General features: G+C 36.4%; 1 protein-coding gene across 2 annotated transcripts; it reads right to left on the reverse strand.

Annotated features, from left to right (window-relative positions):
- Window positions 1–427: 427 nt before the first annotated feature.
- On the reverse strand, window positions 428–13589 carry LOC140786267 (F-box/LRR-repeat protein 15). Of its 2 annotated transcripts, none has more exons than XM_073134566.1 (18): window positions 13258–13589; window positions 12625–13157; window positions 11086–11347; window positions 10855–10987; window positions 8789–8888; window positions 8497–8694; window positions 8128–8398; window positions 7942–8040; window positions 7759–7847; window positions 7569–7668; window positions 7305–7475; window positions 5395–5547; window positions 3919–4079; window positions 3644–3842; window positions 2295–2758; window positions 2105–2168; window positions 1040–1129; window positions 428–874 (listed from the first exon to the last, which is right to left on the reverse strand). In XM_073134566.1, exons 2-18 carry the CDS (start codon window positions 13086–13088, stop codon window positions 797–799), a joined length of 3096 nt encoding a protein of 1031 aa, XP_072990667.1. In that variant the 5' UTR covers window positions 13089–13157; window positions 13258–13589; the 3' UTR covers window positions 428–796. The 2 variants fall into 2 exon arrangements, with proteins under 2 accessions (XP_072990667.1, XP_072990666.1); XM_073134565.1 differs by having other exon boundaries at window positions 13292–13580.
- Between the last annotated feature and the right edge of the window lie 3560 nt (window positions 13590–17149).

Raw genomic sequence — 17149 nt, forward strand, 5'->3', positions numbered from 1 at the left:
GGCCGATGACATTGATTGGGTAGGCGTTCCGCCCAGGCCTGAAAGACTTAGGTAGAGGGAGCTCAAAGATTAGCTCAGGGTTGAGGCGGCGGAGGAGGAGCTCTTTTAAGACGAAGTCGAGGGTGGGAAACTGGCAAGTAGGGCTAGGAACTGGCAGAGTTGGTTGGCCAAATAATCATCTCCCTACTGGAAAAGACCTAATAAGGCCAACAAAACACAAATAAAAGGGATTCAAGCTGCAACGCATTATTTCATTAAATTCTTGCTCTTTCAACACTTCGCAAGTATAAGTTGGAAGAAGGTAAAAACAGAAAGTGAACGTGTCTAAAATTCCCAGTCCTTCAAGAATATAAACACCCCCACAAATACCAAATCAAAAAGGAAACAGGGAGTCTCATCATCTTATGGGCCAACCAATCAGCAAAAGTTGTAGAGAATGGAAAAATTGCAATACTGCTTGAAATAATTTATAAACAGAAAGAAGGCAATTACGAGTTACTACATAAACTGCCCAATTTCCATCCATACAGATTCAACTCTTTGACACAGAAACCACATACAAGGATGCCATTTGTATATCTGTTCGCATTCGTGCATGCTGTTCTAGTGACTATCAACTATCAAGCATTAACATAGGCAAGGCAGCTGGAACATCGGAAAGGCGATTTGGTGTATGTACAGCAAGAGCACCAAGAAGCCGATTCAAGTTATTAATACCACATGCCTGATTGGCACAGTAAAAATGATAGAAGATAAATATCACGACATTAATTGGGGTCGCGCTGTTGCCAGTGTACTATCCCATTAGGCTGCTTTGAATGCGCTTCAGGCTGGGGCATATCACGCGAAGTTTATCAAAATACTCGGCATTTATCTGCCAAGAAGGTTAAAATTGCTCAACAATCCAGAGCTTAAAACAAGGAAGATCGGGAAAATAAATAGGAATTTCAACTGGATAGTATATCCATGTATGTTGAACAGCAAGCATACTCCATGTGGAAGTCCTAATACTAGAACAGCGCATATCAAGAAATCTAACCTTCGGGCAGGAGTGAAGGTTCAGGGTCTCCAACACTTCACAGTGTGAAATAGCCGATTCTAGTTCATCCTCTTCCAGCATGATGCAAGCCTGCAAGTCATTATTCAAAAAGGAGAAAGCAAACACATTCAAAACCACAACAAAAAATGAGAAAAAAGTGACTTTATCTTGTGGTTGGACAAAAAACTGTATTTGGATCAGGAGTAACTAGACACCTATTCCTGCATTGGTGCATAAACATATTCTAAAGTAATGTCACTATGCACATGTGATATACGACAATCTCAAGAATAGCTGGCACTCTGTGAATTTGCCTTATGCCTTGACTTTATCTGCCTAGAGCAGATTGAGACCACTCAGTGTGTGCTCTACTAGCACACACCGTTGACAGTAACTACTTTTCCAAGGGAAAATTCTCGACAAGCAGAATGGTGCCACAAAGTAGATTAATCATGTAGAGGTAAGACAGCTAGCATTCATACACAAAATCACAGAATTGTAACAATCCAACCATATCAGCCATGAGAAATTCTCTATTAGTATAGCGCCAATTCTCCAGAACACGGCACCATTCCAGACAGTGATGACCAGAAACTACCATGCAATGGCACATGGAGAGCACTAACAAAACAAGAACTAAAGACTACTAGAAAATATGGAAAAGAATAGCCCATTTATAATCTACATCATAATATCACTGTACCATGTGAAACCAGAGAGAATTAATAGAACCGTGGAACAAATTGGATAGAAAAAAGGGGCATGCAGCTGAATGAGGCTCCCACCTATGCAGGGTAATGAGAGAAGATGTATGCAACATTATCCCATTTCTGAAGATGTTTCCAGAATTTAAAATCGTAACTTCTCATAATCAACAAGCAAGCCTCACTGTCACACCAAATGGCCCCTCGATAACAAAAAATAGATACCAACAGACATGTGGAAGGGCATTATAAACTGTCTGAACACTCAATGTTGTTCAACATTTTGTAACAATATGATAACACTAACAAATTTTCAAACTGAAGTATGAAAACGTTTGCACCTTCAGGCAGGATAAATTACCAGAAGCTGGAGGTTGGTTAGTCTTGGACAATCAAGCTTCAAAACCTCCAGCGAACTACAATTGCTGCATAAAAAGTAAAAGTGCATACTAAGTATCAGTAGATATATACAGGAAAGTATCCTGGGTATACATAAACAGGGCTGGAAACCTTGGGCTGGAAACAAACAAAAGGATCGGTGGAAAACTAACCTCAAATTAAGAGTGCAGAGATTGAAACACATAAGGTCCACTTCCTTCAGATTAGTTGACAGATTGAGATTTATTTTGGACAAATGTAAACAATGTGCCGTCAATGGAATGAGAACTTTCTTAATATTCGGACAACCAGTACAGTTAAGAACTTCAAGCAAACAATCAGACTTCTTTAATGCCTCATTGTTCTCCACAGGAATAGAGTTGGATGGACAAATATCAACTGGCATCTCAGATGGACGGTAACCGCTTGAGCCCCACACCAATTCATTCAAATTTGTACAACCATTCAAGTTCACATGAACTAAATTAGTGCAGCAAGCAAGAAGCTCCAGTATAGCAGTCTGCCCAACAGATGAATACGACAAATCTAACTCTAGAAGTGCTGGAAGTGCATCTTCTTTATAAAGAGCTTCTAAAGAAGAATCAGTGAGGTATTTGCAAGCTGATAGCTTTAATATCTGCAAGAATATATCAATATATATAGAGATCAAAACATGTAGAACTTTCAGAACTCTGTCGTTTCCATCATAATCCATGTACATATATGTATGTATATCAACATCTATTTACCAACGCAAATAGAGTTTCGTATACCAAATCATGCTAACATAAAGAGAATTTTGCTCACTTTGAAGGTGACATACTAAAAGGACTAGAAACGAATGTGTAGTATTTATTCATCTAAGAAGCCTAAAATAGTCCAATAACACAATTTCACTGGTATAATCAACTCCACCGCTGAAGCAAATGAAGCTCATATTCTGTAAGTTGTATAATGATGATGGTTTTCAATGATATTGTAGTATACAAACAACTAAACAAGAAGCAATTACCATTCCAGTATATCGTGCAATGTTTTATAAGGAACTGTAGTATTCCAAAAACAACTATATGACAAATATCAACACATCATGACTGTATATAATGTTCCAATCTCTAATAAATCTGTACCTGCCATTTCTTAGTTATGCCCTACACTGGTGCATACATACCTGGCAGACAGCCCCATTTGCATGTTCAAGGTCCTTGGTATCCAGGAGGAAAGTACTAAAAAATATTATCTATCGGTTTGTTCTCAGAATTGTTGCTCCAAGAGTAAAATATGTTATTTGAGTTGACTATTCAAGCCTAATCAAACAAAGCACCAAAGAGAGACTGAACTACCAATAATCACCACAAACCAAAAACCCACTTAAAACAATATGAATAGAAGTCTCAGTGCATTGGGTTCCAGATGGAAGTAACTAAAAGCAGTACAAGTACAATGCTTTAGTAACTGAAATGAGAATGTATATGAGACAAAAAGATACTTTTATAACTACATGCATGAGAAAAAAATCCACCTTTAACTGCGAACAACTATCAAAAACAGGTCTTAAGTTTGTCAAGAATGTATATGACAGATCAAGCAGGGTTAACCGTCGAAGCCAATGCAGAGAAGATAACCCGTCAACCCCTATGGATAGGCATGATGACAGGATTAGGCACTGAATGTGAGGGCATGAAGCTGCCATTTTGGACAATGAATCATCCAGGAGCTGCCTGCAAAAGCAAGAGATGGAGAACTCAGTTGAATTGCAGCAACAATAAACAAGGAAACATGAAAAGACAACAGAACCTGCAGAAGGAGGCATCCAACGATGTCAAGCGAGGGCAATTAATTGAAGCCTGAGAGAGCATGCCACAACCCTTCAGTTCCAATATAGACATTTTTGGAGCTTCAATCTGTAGAATACTCAATTTTGGGCAAATTCCCAGATTAAGTGACTCAAGACCAACCTATAAACAATGCATCTCGTCAGACTAAAAACGGATGTAGCAAAATTTTACATCTTAGGATAAAACATAAACGCATAATTATACTTTTTATAAGCACAGATGCTGCCATAAGGTATCCACAAGTATGTGAAGGTAAATCTACATATTACTTCCTTCCAGTGAAGAATATAAAGGGAACTTCGTGTTGACAGAAATTACAATATTGGAAATTTATTCAATATTACATCTAGCATGAACGTCAGAAGGTTCATGACTTCATTCAATGATAAAAATTGATTCTGCAAAGAAAAGAGAAAAATGAACTGTTTTGAATTCTTTCCTGTCTTTATCTACTGTCCCGCTCCCCGCAGCTCCAAGCTGCTGGAACGAGACTACAAAGGGCAAAGCAAGGTGCTCTTATTTTACGACGGTAGGGACGTTTAACAAGACAGGATTAAGCTACCATACAATAGCATAGAAAATAAAAATAAGACAGGAAAATATAGGTGGCAAAAGGACAAACCAGCCTTTGGAGCATCTATGCTGTAACTCAAAGAATGACCACTCCATAATATAAATGGACTCCTAACTCACTTAGAGTCGTATTCTCTGAGAAATACCTACTTAAACATGCATAGTATTTAACAAGACAGCAATCCGCATCAATAATCATCGCAAATCATACACATAGCTCTATATTAGGTGTGCCAAAGGTTAAAACTTGCTCCACTCTTTGTATTAACTGCAAGATTAAAAGTTATAAGTTGGTTGTTTGATCTAGTTGCCAAAGCCCAATGTCATAAAGCACTTCCGACAGTTTGCTGAAAATCCTACTAATTCCTATGCTACACATGTTGCTGCATAGATTACCTATAAATGTATTTATTAGATTTTAACTAAGCATAATGCACCAACTATATCATCTCTCATTTCTTGCACCGAAATCTGCCTCCCTTCTATTGAAGAGGTGAGACAATTGCACAAACGGTTCATGGTTGTATGCTGTATAGAATGCATCTCTTGTCAGTGTTTTTCAGGTATTGTGCGGTTATGGTCGATGAATGGGGATCTTTCTTTTTTCTTCCAAAAAGCAATTTAGTGCAAACAAAGAAGCCATCAGCAATAAAAGCGAGGACTTCAAAAAAGAAAGTAAAGAGGGTTAATAGGATAAAAATGTATCTTTGAGTACACCAGTCACCAGCATATTATTCTACAAATCCGGTTCTTTATTAAGACAGATACTGAAGAAAATCACTCCCAATGAAAAGCAAGCAGTCAGCAAGATAAATGACTGTAAACTAAGAAAACCACAAGCCAAAAAAGGTGGTCAACTTACCGGACAGAATGATGCTTTTTCAAGATGATCACAACCATCAAGATTTATTTTTTGAAGATTTGGACACGACAATTCAATGAAAGTCATTGAACGACAATCAGCAAGTGAAAGACTGATCAAAGAACTGCTGCTGAGTCTGACCATGCTCAAGCTCTGAGATACACAATAAACATATAAATGAAATGAATGAACAGAGACTCAAAATAAGCAAATAAATTAAATCACAACATACATTCAGAATGTGACAGACAATTCAGATAGCAACATCATATGAAAACAAATGAAATGAACACAAAAAGCATACAAACTTGGATGGGAGTTGTCGCAATAATATTAAGGCCAAAAAATTCAAAAATAGAAGCAGGAGATCGAGAAGAGCTCTTACATTTTAGTCCATCCGAGGAGCCAAAAATAAATTGTCATAAATTCTAGTTTACTAGAATAATTGGTAAGACACAACTCAACAGAATTACCTACTTCCAACTTACCTCCCACCAAGCTGGATAGGACAGGAGTCAGTACGTACACAAATAGCAAATAGAACAACACAAAAATGAGATTAGAGAGCCTAAAAGAAAGGCAAACAAAAATTGTAGCCTCGAGTCTTGGCTTCACGAAATATCTTCTTTTAAGGGAGATAACAAGATAATTTTATCATATGGATACCACCAGAGTCCATAATCTACATGATGACAGCTTCCTAGCTCGATCATGTCTCCCGCATATCGTATCAAGGTCATAAATTACCTTTATATTGCACATAACAAGTCAACCAATTCATGTACTCTTGGATCCACCAGCACTCAAACCTCACTTAGGTATATAGTAAGTTCAAAGGTGTTAAAATAAGTGAAAAGAGGAAAACTGTTAATGTCAGGAGGCAGAAGAAAGACAAAATTCAAAACTCAAAAGTAAAGGAAAACAAGTGTTCAGCAAGTACAACACCTTTAGATAAAAGTATGTCCAGCTATTGAATGATATATATACTAATTATTCAGGCAACTATACCAACACGCAATGGACTCTTAGACTACCTTCCTTGTAACAATTAAGTCCAACATTCTGAGGACATAACAAAACTCACAAGGAAGAGAGATGATAAAAGTATAGAGTTGATTAGGTGTTGCACTATCAATGAAGCAGGACAAAAATGCAAATGACATAAGTTAATATAAATCAATCAAAACCTACCAAATAGAAGTTCTCAGAATAAGCATGTAAAAAAATGTGCCCTATGGTCACTGGCAAAGTGTGTTGATTTCAAGAGAATGACTCATATAGTCATATCCTATCTAATATGCAATACAATAGCTCTACGTTCAACAATGAAGGTTCTCAAAAGAAAAAAAAAAACAAAAAAAAACAAAATTCTAGTCTTAACAAATACACAAATGAATGCTATTTATTCAGGTACTAAGGTCGAATATACCAGTAAACATCAATGCAATAAGACAACACATCAGATAAGGTTTAAGGTAATGTAATCGATATGTTGATTACTGTAATCAAGCTCAGACCAATGAAAATCCCATACTTGCTGATACTGAATCTTTCACTGCCTGTTCTGGAATTCTAATTAAATATCTGTTTTGAAAGCCTAATCTGGAATTCTAATTAAATATCTATATTGGAAATTAGATCTGAAAACCCTAGGATCACAGAATATCAAAACAAGCTTTATATAACCAATAGAAACTCCTCCATTCCCCAAGTAACTTGAGGCCACCAAAGACAAATCTGCTTAAACAGACCTTTTCGCCAAAAATTAAAGAATAAGTGCATAAATACATGACAAACAAAAGCACACAATAAATGCCATTCACATGATATGGGTAGCCAATGAGACCTTAGATTAACAAAAAAGAAACAGTAAAAAACAAGATTTTGCAAAATTGGAAGAAGTGATCAACCTCGCAATTATCAAGAATCAACGATCTGAGCATTGGGCAACCACCTCCATCACTAAAAACTTCACAAACTGAATTTATCAAAGACTCACAATCACTGAGGTCCACCTCTATCAAATTGTGGCATTGCAATGACAAAGTAGATAAACTTTCTTGCTTTTGCAGCACCAATTTCTGCACAACCAAGCATCTCCATTCTTGGAATCTCAACTTCAAAAGAAGAAACACTAAATAAAACAGCAAACAAGTCATTAAAAAAAGACTAACCTGAAGTGCATTTGATGTAATGCTTATGCGGTGGAGCGCTGAACATCTGGAAACTTTGATGTATGAAAGCACAGGACTCCGTAAATTCAAATCAACAAACCTAGAAAGATGCAGCAAAATTTAGCATCGAATTTACACAGATCAGCCTCACATAAATGAAAGGAAAGAGGGTAGGGGGATTATTTCGTACTTGCGTAAGTGTACAAGACTTATATTCCGAAGGTGTGGCATATCAAGTGATACAGAAGTTAACAGGCCACAATTATCAAGCTGCAATGCCTGCATAAGTTATATAAATGTTATTAAACTAATGAAAAAAAATCACTAAACTAAACTTCATAAAGACAAGCAAACTTGTAGAAAACACTCTAACCTCCAACATACGACTATGAGATATTGCAGACATCGAAGCCGCAGTTATCCCCTCACATGTGTGAAGTTTCAAATCTATCAACATTGGAAGTCTGACAGACTTCGCACAAGGATGATGAATACGTCAAACTTGAGCTAACAATAATAAAACAAAACATGTGGTAGAATATCAAAGAGAACAACTGACCTCAAATGAGATGTTTGGACAATTAGACACATCAAGAACGCAAAGATTAGGACATGAAAAAGCAATTTCACGCAACGTTTCATCGCTGAGACAAGAACAGGATGACATATCTAGTGATGCCAATAATGGACACGACGTGGTGGCTGATCGAATTGCAGCATCAGAAAGCTTATGGCAGGATGATAAATCCAACTCATGTAATAGAGGGCAATGAAGCAAGGCATGAGCCATGCTGGTTCGCTTAAGCGACAATTTTTGAAGCTGAGGGCATCTGCAAATCAGCAGAGTAGAGCATTTGAATAAATAGATTGAAACTAATATGTTTGAAAATAAAGAATATATCCCAAGCAAAATTGGACATATTATCACCTGACAGAAATACGAAGTACACGGCATTTCATGATGTGAAGGTCACGCAATCTGTCATGGTGTACACTTATCTCTTGGATGCCATTACCAAGAGACGCATCACATATGCTCAAAGTGGTCAATGCAGGGCATTCAGTCAATGAACGAAAAAATTCATCACCTAGTTGTCCCCTTTCTAGAAATATTGTTTCAAGACGCCTGGCGAAAATTTAAAGGCCTTGTGAGAAAATAAAGCAAATAGGAGGAAGTACATGCAATAAAAAGGGAAAAGAAGAATAAGAAAAAAGAAGACCTCAAAGAAGTCATTGCTTCCATAACGAGCACATCAGCATTCGGAATGCCAGACATACTCAATTCTGTGGCATTCTGATACCGGTGGCAAATGGTCGCAACTGCAAAGATGATAAATCAAAAGGCATTGAAGTGAACACATTTAGTTTCTTGAAAGAAGTATGGCAGTACATCAAAGATCTCCGCTAGCTTAGTTCGTAAAATGTCATGCTAAACATACCAGAAATTGATGTGCAAATGGCAGACTTATACAAGATGTCAAAAATGAGCATAAGATAAAGGGATTGCTATAAGGAACAACCCCAAAATAGATGCACACACTGGATACTCCAGAGATCAATTTTAATGAAATGAGGCTACTCTGAAATGACTCATTCAAGGAGTTGCTGAAAGCCAGAGTACCAAACAATTTTGTAGGCATGTATACCGAGTAAATTCGTTGTTAGTTATCCAAAAGAAAATCTTAAGATTAAAACGATAAACTTGATATATAAATGAAAGTTCTTATATAAAATTCACAACAGAATAAACCTATTTCAGACCATTCCCATGCATATGTTCTTAAGTTTAAAGCTATATATAACAAAGAAGAAAAATCCAACACACAGCTCAATCTGCAAGTGGCCTAATCCATCAAGTCTGTGTGTGAAAAATTTTGAGACGAATCATAAATTTCTGATGAAAAGAAGAAATAGGTCCTCAGTCAAGAAGTAACATAAAAGGCACAAGAAAATCAAATGATTTGCATGATTTCTATATTAAACAAACAGCAACAACATGGATTATTATACTTAATATGATTAATGAACCAATGCTTTTATCCTAAATAACAGTGTAAACTCTAGAGGAAATAATGTGCAAATGGTTAAAAACTTAAAATACATTAATATTCATGACTCAATATTTAAATACCAAAAAAGTTTTGGTTTCTTCACTGTGACACCATAAGAACCCAGTAAAGATCAAAAAACAAGTTTAAGTATCTTTCTTAAGAAAGTGCTTTGGGTTAAAGTGAGACCATAACGAGATAAAAAGGATGGTGAGGAAGAGAACGAGGAAAGACGAAAAAAGTCCACTATTCGATGTTTAATTAATGAAAACAATCTGATAAGTTCTTCATAAAAGGAGGTGATTGACCCAATATAATGAAGTTCTGTAAGTGTAATTGACAACCCTGAATTAACCGCTTGGACCTAGAATTTTTCACAGATTTGTTCATGTTCTTATCTAATTATCTTTCTACTGCTATGTTGCAAATTTTCTGAGAGAATCTGGATTTCCCTCAACTCCCATTTTGAGAGATTATGCTCAATCAACTACTCCATATAAGAAACTTACCACAAATAAAATTTACTGAGCTTCTGCATTGGCTCAAGAGTCAAGCCACATGCTTAGCTCAAAATCTCAGAAACCCTAGCTCATTTGATCACTTCCAATTTTGTGATGTCTAATTAAAAAATAACCAGCCGCTGCTCCAAAAGTTGAAAACCAGTACAATCTAGATATAAATTCCCAGAAGATATAAGACATATCAAAGTAATCACTATGATATCTACTGAGTAATCGGTAAAGTTTAACAAACTGTAAATATTAAAGAATCAAAGTATAGCAATTATTTATGCCAGTAGAACAGAAGAAATAGATCTGAGACATTGAGAAAGTAGGAATTTCTAGTTATATTGTGTAATCAACTAAAATTTTAGTAGGATTTTTATTAAACCAAACTTGTTTAAAAACTAAAGTATTTTAAGCAAAATAATTTTAGATTTGAAGATAATAAAGTAAGCATTAAGTTTACTGAATTTTATAGCTCTTCTTCTGCCTTTTTTCTCAAGTCAATCCTGCTCCTCATCTTTCTGCTTCTTTGGATTCTAGTATTCTCCTAGTCCATTTTTTTATACATACTTTGAATCTATAACATCATTATAATGTGGTTAATTATTATTGTTTACCCATTAACAGTGTATGTGTAAGTACAGTCGGAGAGTAATATTAGCATGTAGTCCAGTAGTAACAACAGAGAGCACGCAATCTCACTGAGAAGAAAAGATAAGGTTGAAAGCATACAGTTGTGAAAGGATATTCCTGTATTCTCAAACTTCAAACACCTCCAGAAATCCTCATGTGCACTAGCAGATAACCATTGCTTGCAGGTTGCGCCTGCTCTACATAGATCTTTTTGACCCAAGAAAGAAAATATCTGCAGCAACTTATGTTATATCAATATTTTCTGTTCAAATGATGTAATGAAAAGAAAAAACAAAGTTTGATAGACATATACATAAAGTATAGGCATACCAGGTGCAGTAGATCATCCGAGAGATCCATCCTAATCTCAATGTCTTCAACATTTCTAGAACCAGAACTATTTCCATCAGCACCCCCACCATCAGTAGCATCCCTGGGTTTTTTGTCATAGCCATCATTTGAAAAAAGGCTCAAGTAGTATGCCATCTCATTTTCTGACAAAACAGATGAACTTTGGGCATTGTGTTCCCCAGCATTTAGCAGAGCAGATGCTTCAGCGCCTGAGGAAGATGCATCTGTACAATGGCACGCCCTAGATAGAGAAAAGTGAAGTGAGGATTTTATCAAATCTTTGCTTCATAAAGACAGGCTTACAGCACTACACAAAAATATTTTGACTACCTGGAATTTTGGAAGACATAAAAAGATTATAAATATCTTTGCTTCATTGCCATCTTTACCATTATTCAAGATTTTCCCCAAATCCCAGCAATATGCAAAAAGTAAGATCTCTGTAGAAAAATAGATTGAAGCCGTTCATTTTTACTAGGAAGGTATCATCATCATGCAAGCCTTTTCCAAATTCCAACAACAAATCTGTAGTTGAGTCTCATAATTGGTATCCTAGTGGTGAGAGACCTGCTTGCCAAACAGGGAGGTTGGGAGTTCAAATGCCATCAGTGATGGTTTATGGTTTAATCAGGACACCATAAGTGGAAACTCTCTTTTTTACTCAAAATAAATAACATATGAGCCTTAGAGCACAATTTAAGTATGAGAAAGCTCCAAAAAAAGCTGACAAGCTATTGGCATGAAACTTCAACCAAAAATAGACCACTTCAATTGAAGCAAAATTCATGACCAAGCATGAAAGCAAGGGAGGGACTTGCCATAAAAGTTGCAAGCATAGTCGGTATGCAGAGTTACTTTCTTGATCACAATCTAGGTTTATGCTACCAGAGAGCAATCTTCAAACTATTCTTATGGGAACAGTCTATGACAGTACTCAGAAGGAGAAAGGCAAGTGATTTTTTATTTATAAATTTTCTTTCACATCAAAAAAATAAATTCTTCATCCATGGGCTTTATAAAACTGCCTGCAGTGAGTCATAAATGAGCCAAAGGGCCAAATGGATCTCAATCCTATAAACATTGGTCATGTACATAAGAAAATGTTCCATAGGCATGATCATAGGCTTGCATGGCAATCTTTGAAGAAGCCTTGTCAAAATAAAGCTGTGATCCCCTTCAGTGCGGCTGTATAGGATCATAGATGTCATACAGGCAACGGAGCCTAATATATCTCTCCTGGCTGATATGAGATTCTCAAAAAATACCATGATTTGAAGTTTGAGGGAGGAATTAAAGTGCCCTTTATATAAGTAACGTGTGCGATACTAGGGTATATATGATCTTGCAACTAATGTGTGACAAGAGGACAACTAAGAGAAGAAAATAATTTATAGTCCTCATTTCTTGTCAAAACAGAAGAGACGTACATTAACAACCAGAACTTGCACATAGAAATAAATTATGCATCAATAATAAGAAGCGAAAGAACTGATCTAAAAGCACCAACGAAGAACTCACTCGCCAAAGTCGATAACTTTCGGCCTCTTGTGCTGAGAATCGCGCTCCATGTCCCAACCACCGTTTATTCCAACTACTTCAGGGAAGTCCTCATCTTTCAGAACCAGTTCTGGTGCGAGAGGAACAAATGCACGTTCCCCAAGGCGATCCTCTCCCAATGCTCCAAGACGTAATGGCTGGAGAGGCCGCGAGCTCCCTACGCCCTGCTCTCGAGTAGGATTCCATTGCCTCCTCTTCACCTTCCATCCTCTCCTTCCCAGCGAAAGCCCTAGCTCCCATTCAACCAATTCCTCTTCCTCCTCCTCCGGTTCCAGCTCCCTGACTTCATCATCCCCGCCAACGCCATCACCATCCGCTACAGCCTTCATGCGCCGGTCCGCCATCCCTGACGCGGTAAACCCTAGCCCTAGCCCAAGCACAAGGATCGCCTCACGTTTCCATGAATCCGTCCCTCCTGCGGACATCTCGGATCCCCACGAATCGGTCTCCGTCAAACCCTAATTCCGCCTTCCGCATCGCGGCCGATCAAAACCCTGAAACCGGACCGATCTCCATTAGTAAACATCTCAAACATCAAGCAAAAGAAAAGGCAATCTCTCTTCAAAAGAGGCGCCCCAAAGGCGCGATCTTTACCTGATTTGGGGGGGCAAAGTTAGGGTTTTTTTACCTGGAATTAATGGGAAATTACTGCAGCGGCTTGATGGATCTTCTGAGATCCCCAAATCTCTCCCTCTTTCTCTCTCTCTCTCTCTCTCTCTCTCTCTCTCTCTCTCTAGAGTGGAAGGAATGCGAGACGTCCCGCACGGAAGAATTTATGTCTCCGATATTTTTTTCTCTTTTCCTCTTTTTCTCTTTTCCTCGTTCTCTCTCTAGACGTTGCTATTTTCCACGCTCGCCTTTTTAAAACCTCGCCGGTTTCGAGGAGAGAGAGAGAGAGAGGTAGGATTTCTTTTCTCGGGTATTTTGCGAAGAGGAGACGTTCTAATGCAACAGATTAGAAATCAAATAGTACAAATTAAATATACGCAGTGACGTGGCGAAATCACATATGTTGGTTATTCGCTTGGTTCCCCCTGCTCTCGCCACGTAGGCGGCACCGTCCAAGGAGAATGTGGCAGAGCGTGTGGGTCCCAGGTCTATGTGAGATGATGCAGGACGGAGGTCTCGAGATCGGGTCTCGTGTTTGGGTTCTGGAACGGCCGGGGAAGCGCGGCACGTGACTAAGTCTCAGGTGATTGGCTGGAGCTTTAGTAGCTACTTTTGGTGGGAAGCGGGAAGACGGGGAATGGGTTACGGTGTGAGTCCTACACAGGGAAGAGGCCATGTAGATACCAATAAGAATGATTTGTCTAAAGGGTAAATCTGTAAATGTATCCTATTATAAACCACAGACTATTTGGTTAGTGCACAGCAGTTAAATGATAATAATAAGAGATGGGATGATAACTCTATTGCATCCCCACATATGATGTAAAATAAAACTTAAAATTACGTATATAAAATATTTTTATTTATATATATATATATATATATATATCATAATAATTAAATCAATCTCTATAAAAATTTAATTATACTATACGATATAAAATTTATTACGTATCAACCTTAATATGTACGAAATTTTGAATTCGCCTCTATCATGGCTGCTGAGTGCTGCCTGATGTTAGGAAAAAATAATGGAGTACTCCAGGTGTTACTCTTAACATAATATATGCATTTATGAAAGAATAAATGAAGAGGTTAAAATCATTTAGTAAGTCCACGAAGAGTAATGACACCGAATTATTGGTCCAATTGACGAGGCACACAATAATGTTTCATATAATCTTGGGCACATGTTAGATAAAACTTTGGATTAAATATATTTTACCTTATTTATTTATACGTAAAATTATTTTGTCTCCCAAAATAATCTTCAAATAAATTTAAAATATCATATAATAATATAATATATGAAAAAAACTCCAATATATGCAAGTAAAATAAAGTCAGTCGAATCCGTTCGAACGTGTTAAATTGTAACTCAGTAATTTTGAATGACAATTAAGGTCTATTCAAAAACTTAAAATTCTCTAAATCTTAAATTTTTTATTTATATTTTTAAAATCATATATATATATATGAAATTACTTTACTTCATAACTAATATTTCACTTTAATATTCTTTGTTAAACATCTCTAACATATGGTAACTTACATATTCTTTATATAAAAAATTTAGACACAATACATAAATAAAATTCTATTTTGATAATTTGTCAATTACAAAAGTACACATAAAATCTTACATATATGTTATTTTAGTATAGATATTTTTATTTATTTTATCGCGCGTCATTTTAGTTTTTTCTTTCTTTCATTTTAATAAATAAGGATAAATGATCTTTAAAAAAACATAAAATTGATAGCATGATACTTTATAATAAAAATAATAATGGATAATTAAACGAAAGAATATTTTGAAGATCTTATATAGCTAAAAAAAAAAGAGAGCTGATGAGCTAAACCAACTCAAAAATCTTTGCAAATTTATGAGAAAATTCAAGATGGCTAACAATTAAAGCATCAATATGCTTTCTCCTTCCTCTCCATTTTTTCAAAACCTCGAGCTCTTCTCTCTCTCACTGTGATGCCATTGCCGTTCAACACCATGTCTGTCGCTGCCGTTCAACTTCTTCATTTTTCGTCACAAAAAACTCTTTGTCGTTGTTCACCGCCACTATTGCCACTCTTCTTCTCCTCCCCTTCTTAGTCGATTCCAAACTTGGCCACCACCCTTCTGCTAGTTCTCTGCCCGATCTGCTGCTAGTGTAAAAGCTTTGCCATCGTAGAGTCTCTCTCATTTTTTGTGTCCTTTGCTTGATAAGCCTCACTACCATGCCGGGTAGATGAAGCTCTCTGGGTGGGTGGGGTGAGGGTCCAAAACCCATTCATAGTAATAAGCTGTGCTTGCATTCGTTTGTGTTCGTTTTGATAGAAATGTTGTGATTTTAGTGGTCCTTGGCAGTGTAATCTTGTTTTGCTCTACAATAGTATTAGAGTGTTGTTGGTATTTTTTTTTTAAATTTACATTTTAGGTGGGTGATATTCGATTCTCTTGTATTTATAGATTCTTAAGGCTGTGTCTTGGGCTACTGAAGTGACAGAACATGTAATTATTATGCTGATAATGCTAAATACGATACTCTTTACTCCTGGGAATTCCTCGGGATGTTCTTTATTTTATTTTTGTGTTGGCTCTTGGGATTGATTATTTGGATTGAATAGCGGTGATGTTTGTTATAAACCACGTGTAAGGTTTAGGTTAAAGAGTCGTTGCGCTATCTCCTCTACTATTTATGTATCAAACTTTTTCGTCATAATATTTAATCATTAATTAATTATCTTGGGCATTCCGTTTAAAAAGTATTAGATTTATGATAACAAAAGACATATCACACACAAACACACACACGCACCCATATCAATGTCTTAGGGAAGGGCGACGTGATTTGATAACAGATAGAGGCGGATTTTCATTGGCTTTCATAAAACGATGAAATAAGAAAGCTCATGTCCTGTAACTCTATCGTTTCTTTTATAAAGCTCGTAAATATATAATAATTTGCTCATATATGTTTATGTAGATTTAAAAGATATCATATTTTTTTCAGTAAATTAATAAAGGCAACAACATACAACCATCGCAAATAGGTTGGATTAAATTTGACCAAAATGCGAATTTGATCAAATATGGATTGAAATTTTATTATCATACTTATATTAGCATCAAACTAGTATAGAAAGATACATATACAGATTGAAAAATAATATATGATTTACTCTTTATATATTATTTAGCTTCAAAATATTTAAAAATAGTGCTAACAAGATTTTTATACTTTATATATGAATCTCTAATATAGTTTTAGACTTCAGTAATTACAATATAATTTTTTATACATTCAAAATATGAATATAGATGTTTTTGAGATGTGATTCTTGTCAGTGGTGGTACTTAGGTGATGTGGTAATTAAATCCATTATTTGTTTAAATATAATTTAATCACTATCCGATCAATTTTGATCACTGGACTACGCTATTCTCGTCAGTTCAGAAATTATCAAAAGGAAAAAAAATAAAAAATAAATCACAAGCTTCTAAAATATTTTTAGAAATTTTTTGTTAACAAAATTAATTTAGAGGTCTCGCATGCTCCTTGTCTTTATACTTTTTGTCGCTTGGTCGCGCAGCAGCGAGTATGAGATGCCGCCGCTTAGACTTCCACGCGCCCACGAGCTCTTCGTCATCATTGGTACGACCTCTACCTCCCTCTCCATTGCCCCCCGCTTCTCAACACCGATCGGTGTTCCAATTAGGCGATTACCCATCGACGTTGAAGAGCCCTCCTATGCTTTTAACCAAGTTGTCGACGGAGGTAACCTCACGGTCGGTAACCTTAATTATGTTCTTCCTAGTTTATTATTTAGTAAGCATGGACGAATATAAAAGTAATTGCTTTTTTCTCCTTTCCATCCATTT

This window comes from Typha latifolia, chromosome 4 (genome assembly GCF_019914945.1).
Source record: "Typha latifolia isolate L0001 chromosome 4, TyphaL0001v2, whole genome shotgun sequence".
Lineage (NCBI taxonomy): Eukaryota > Viridiplantae > Streptophyta > Magnoliopsida > Poales > Typhaceae > Typha > Typha latifolia.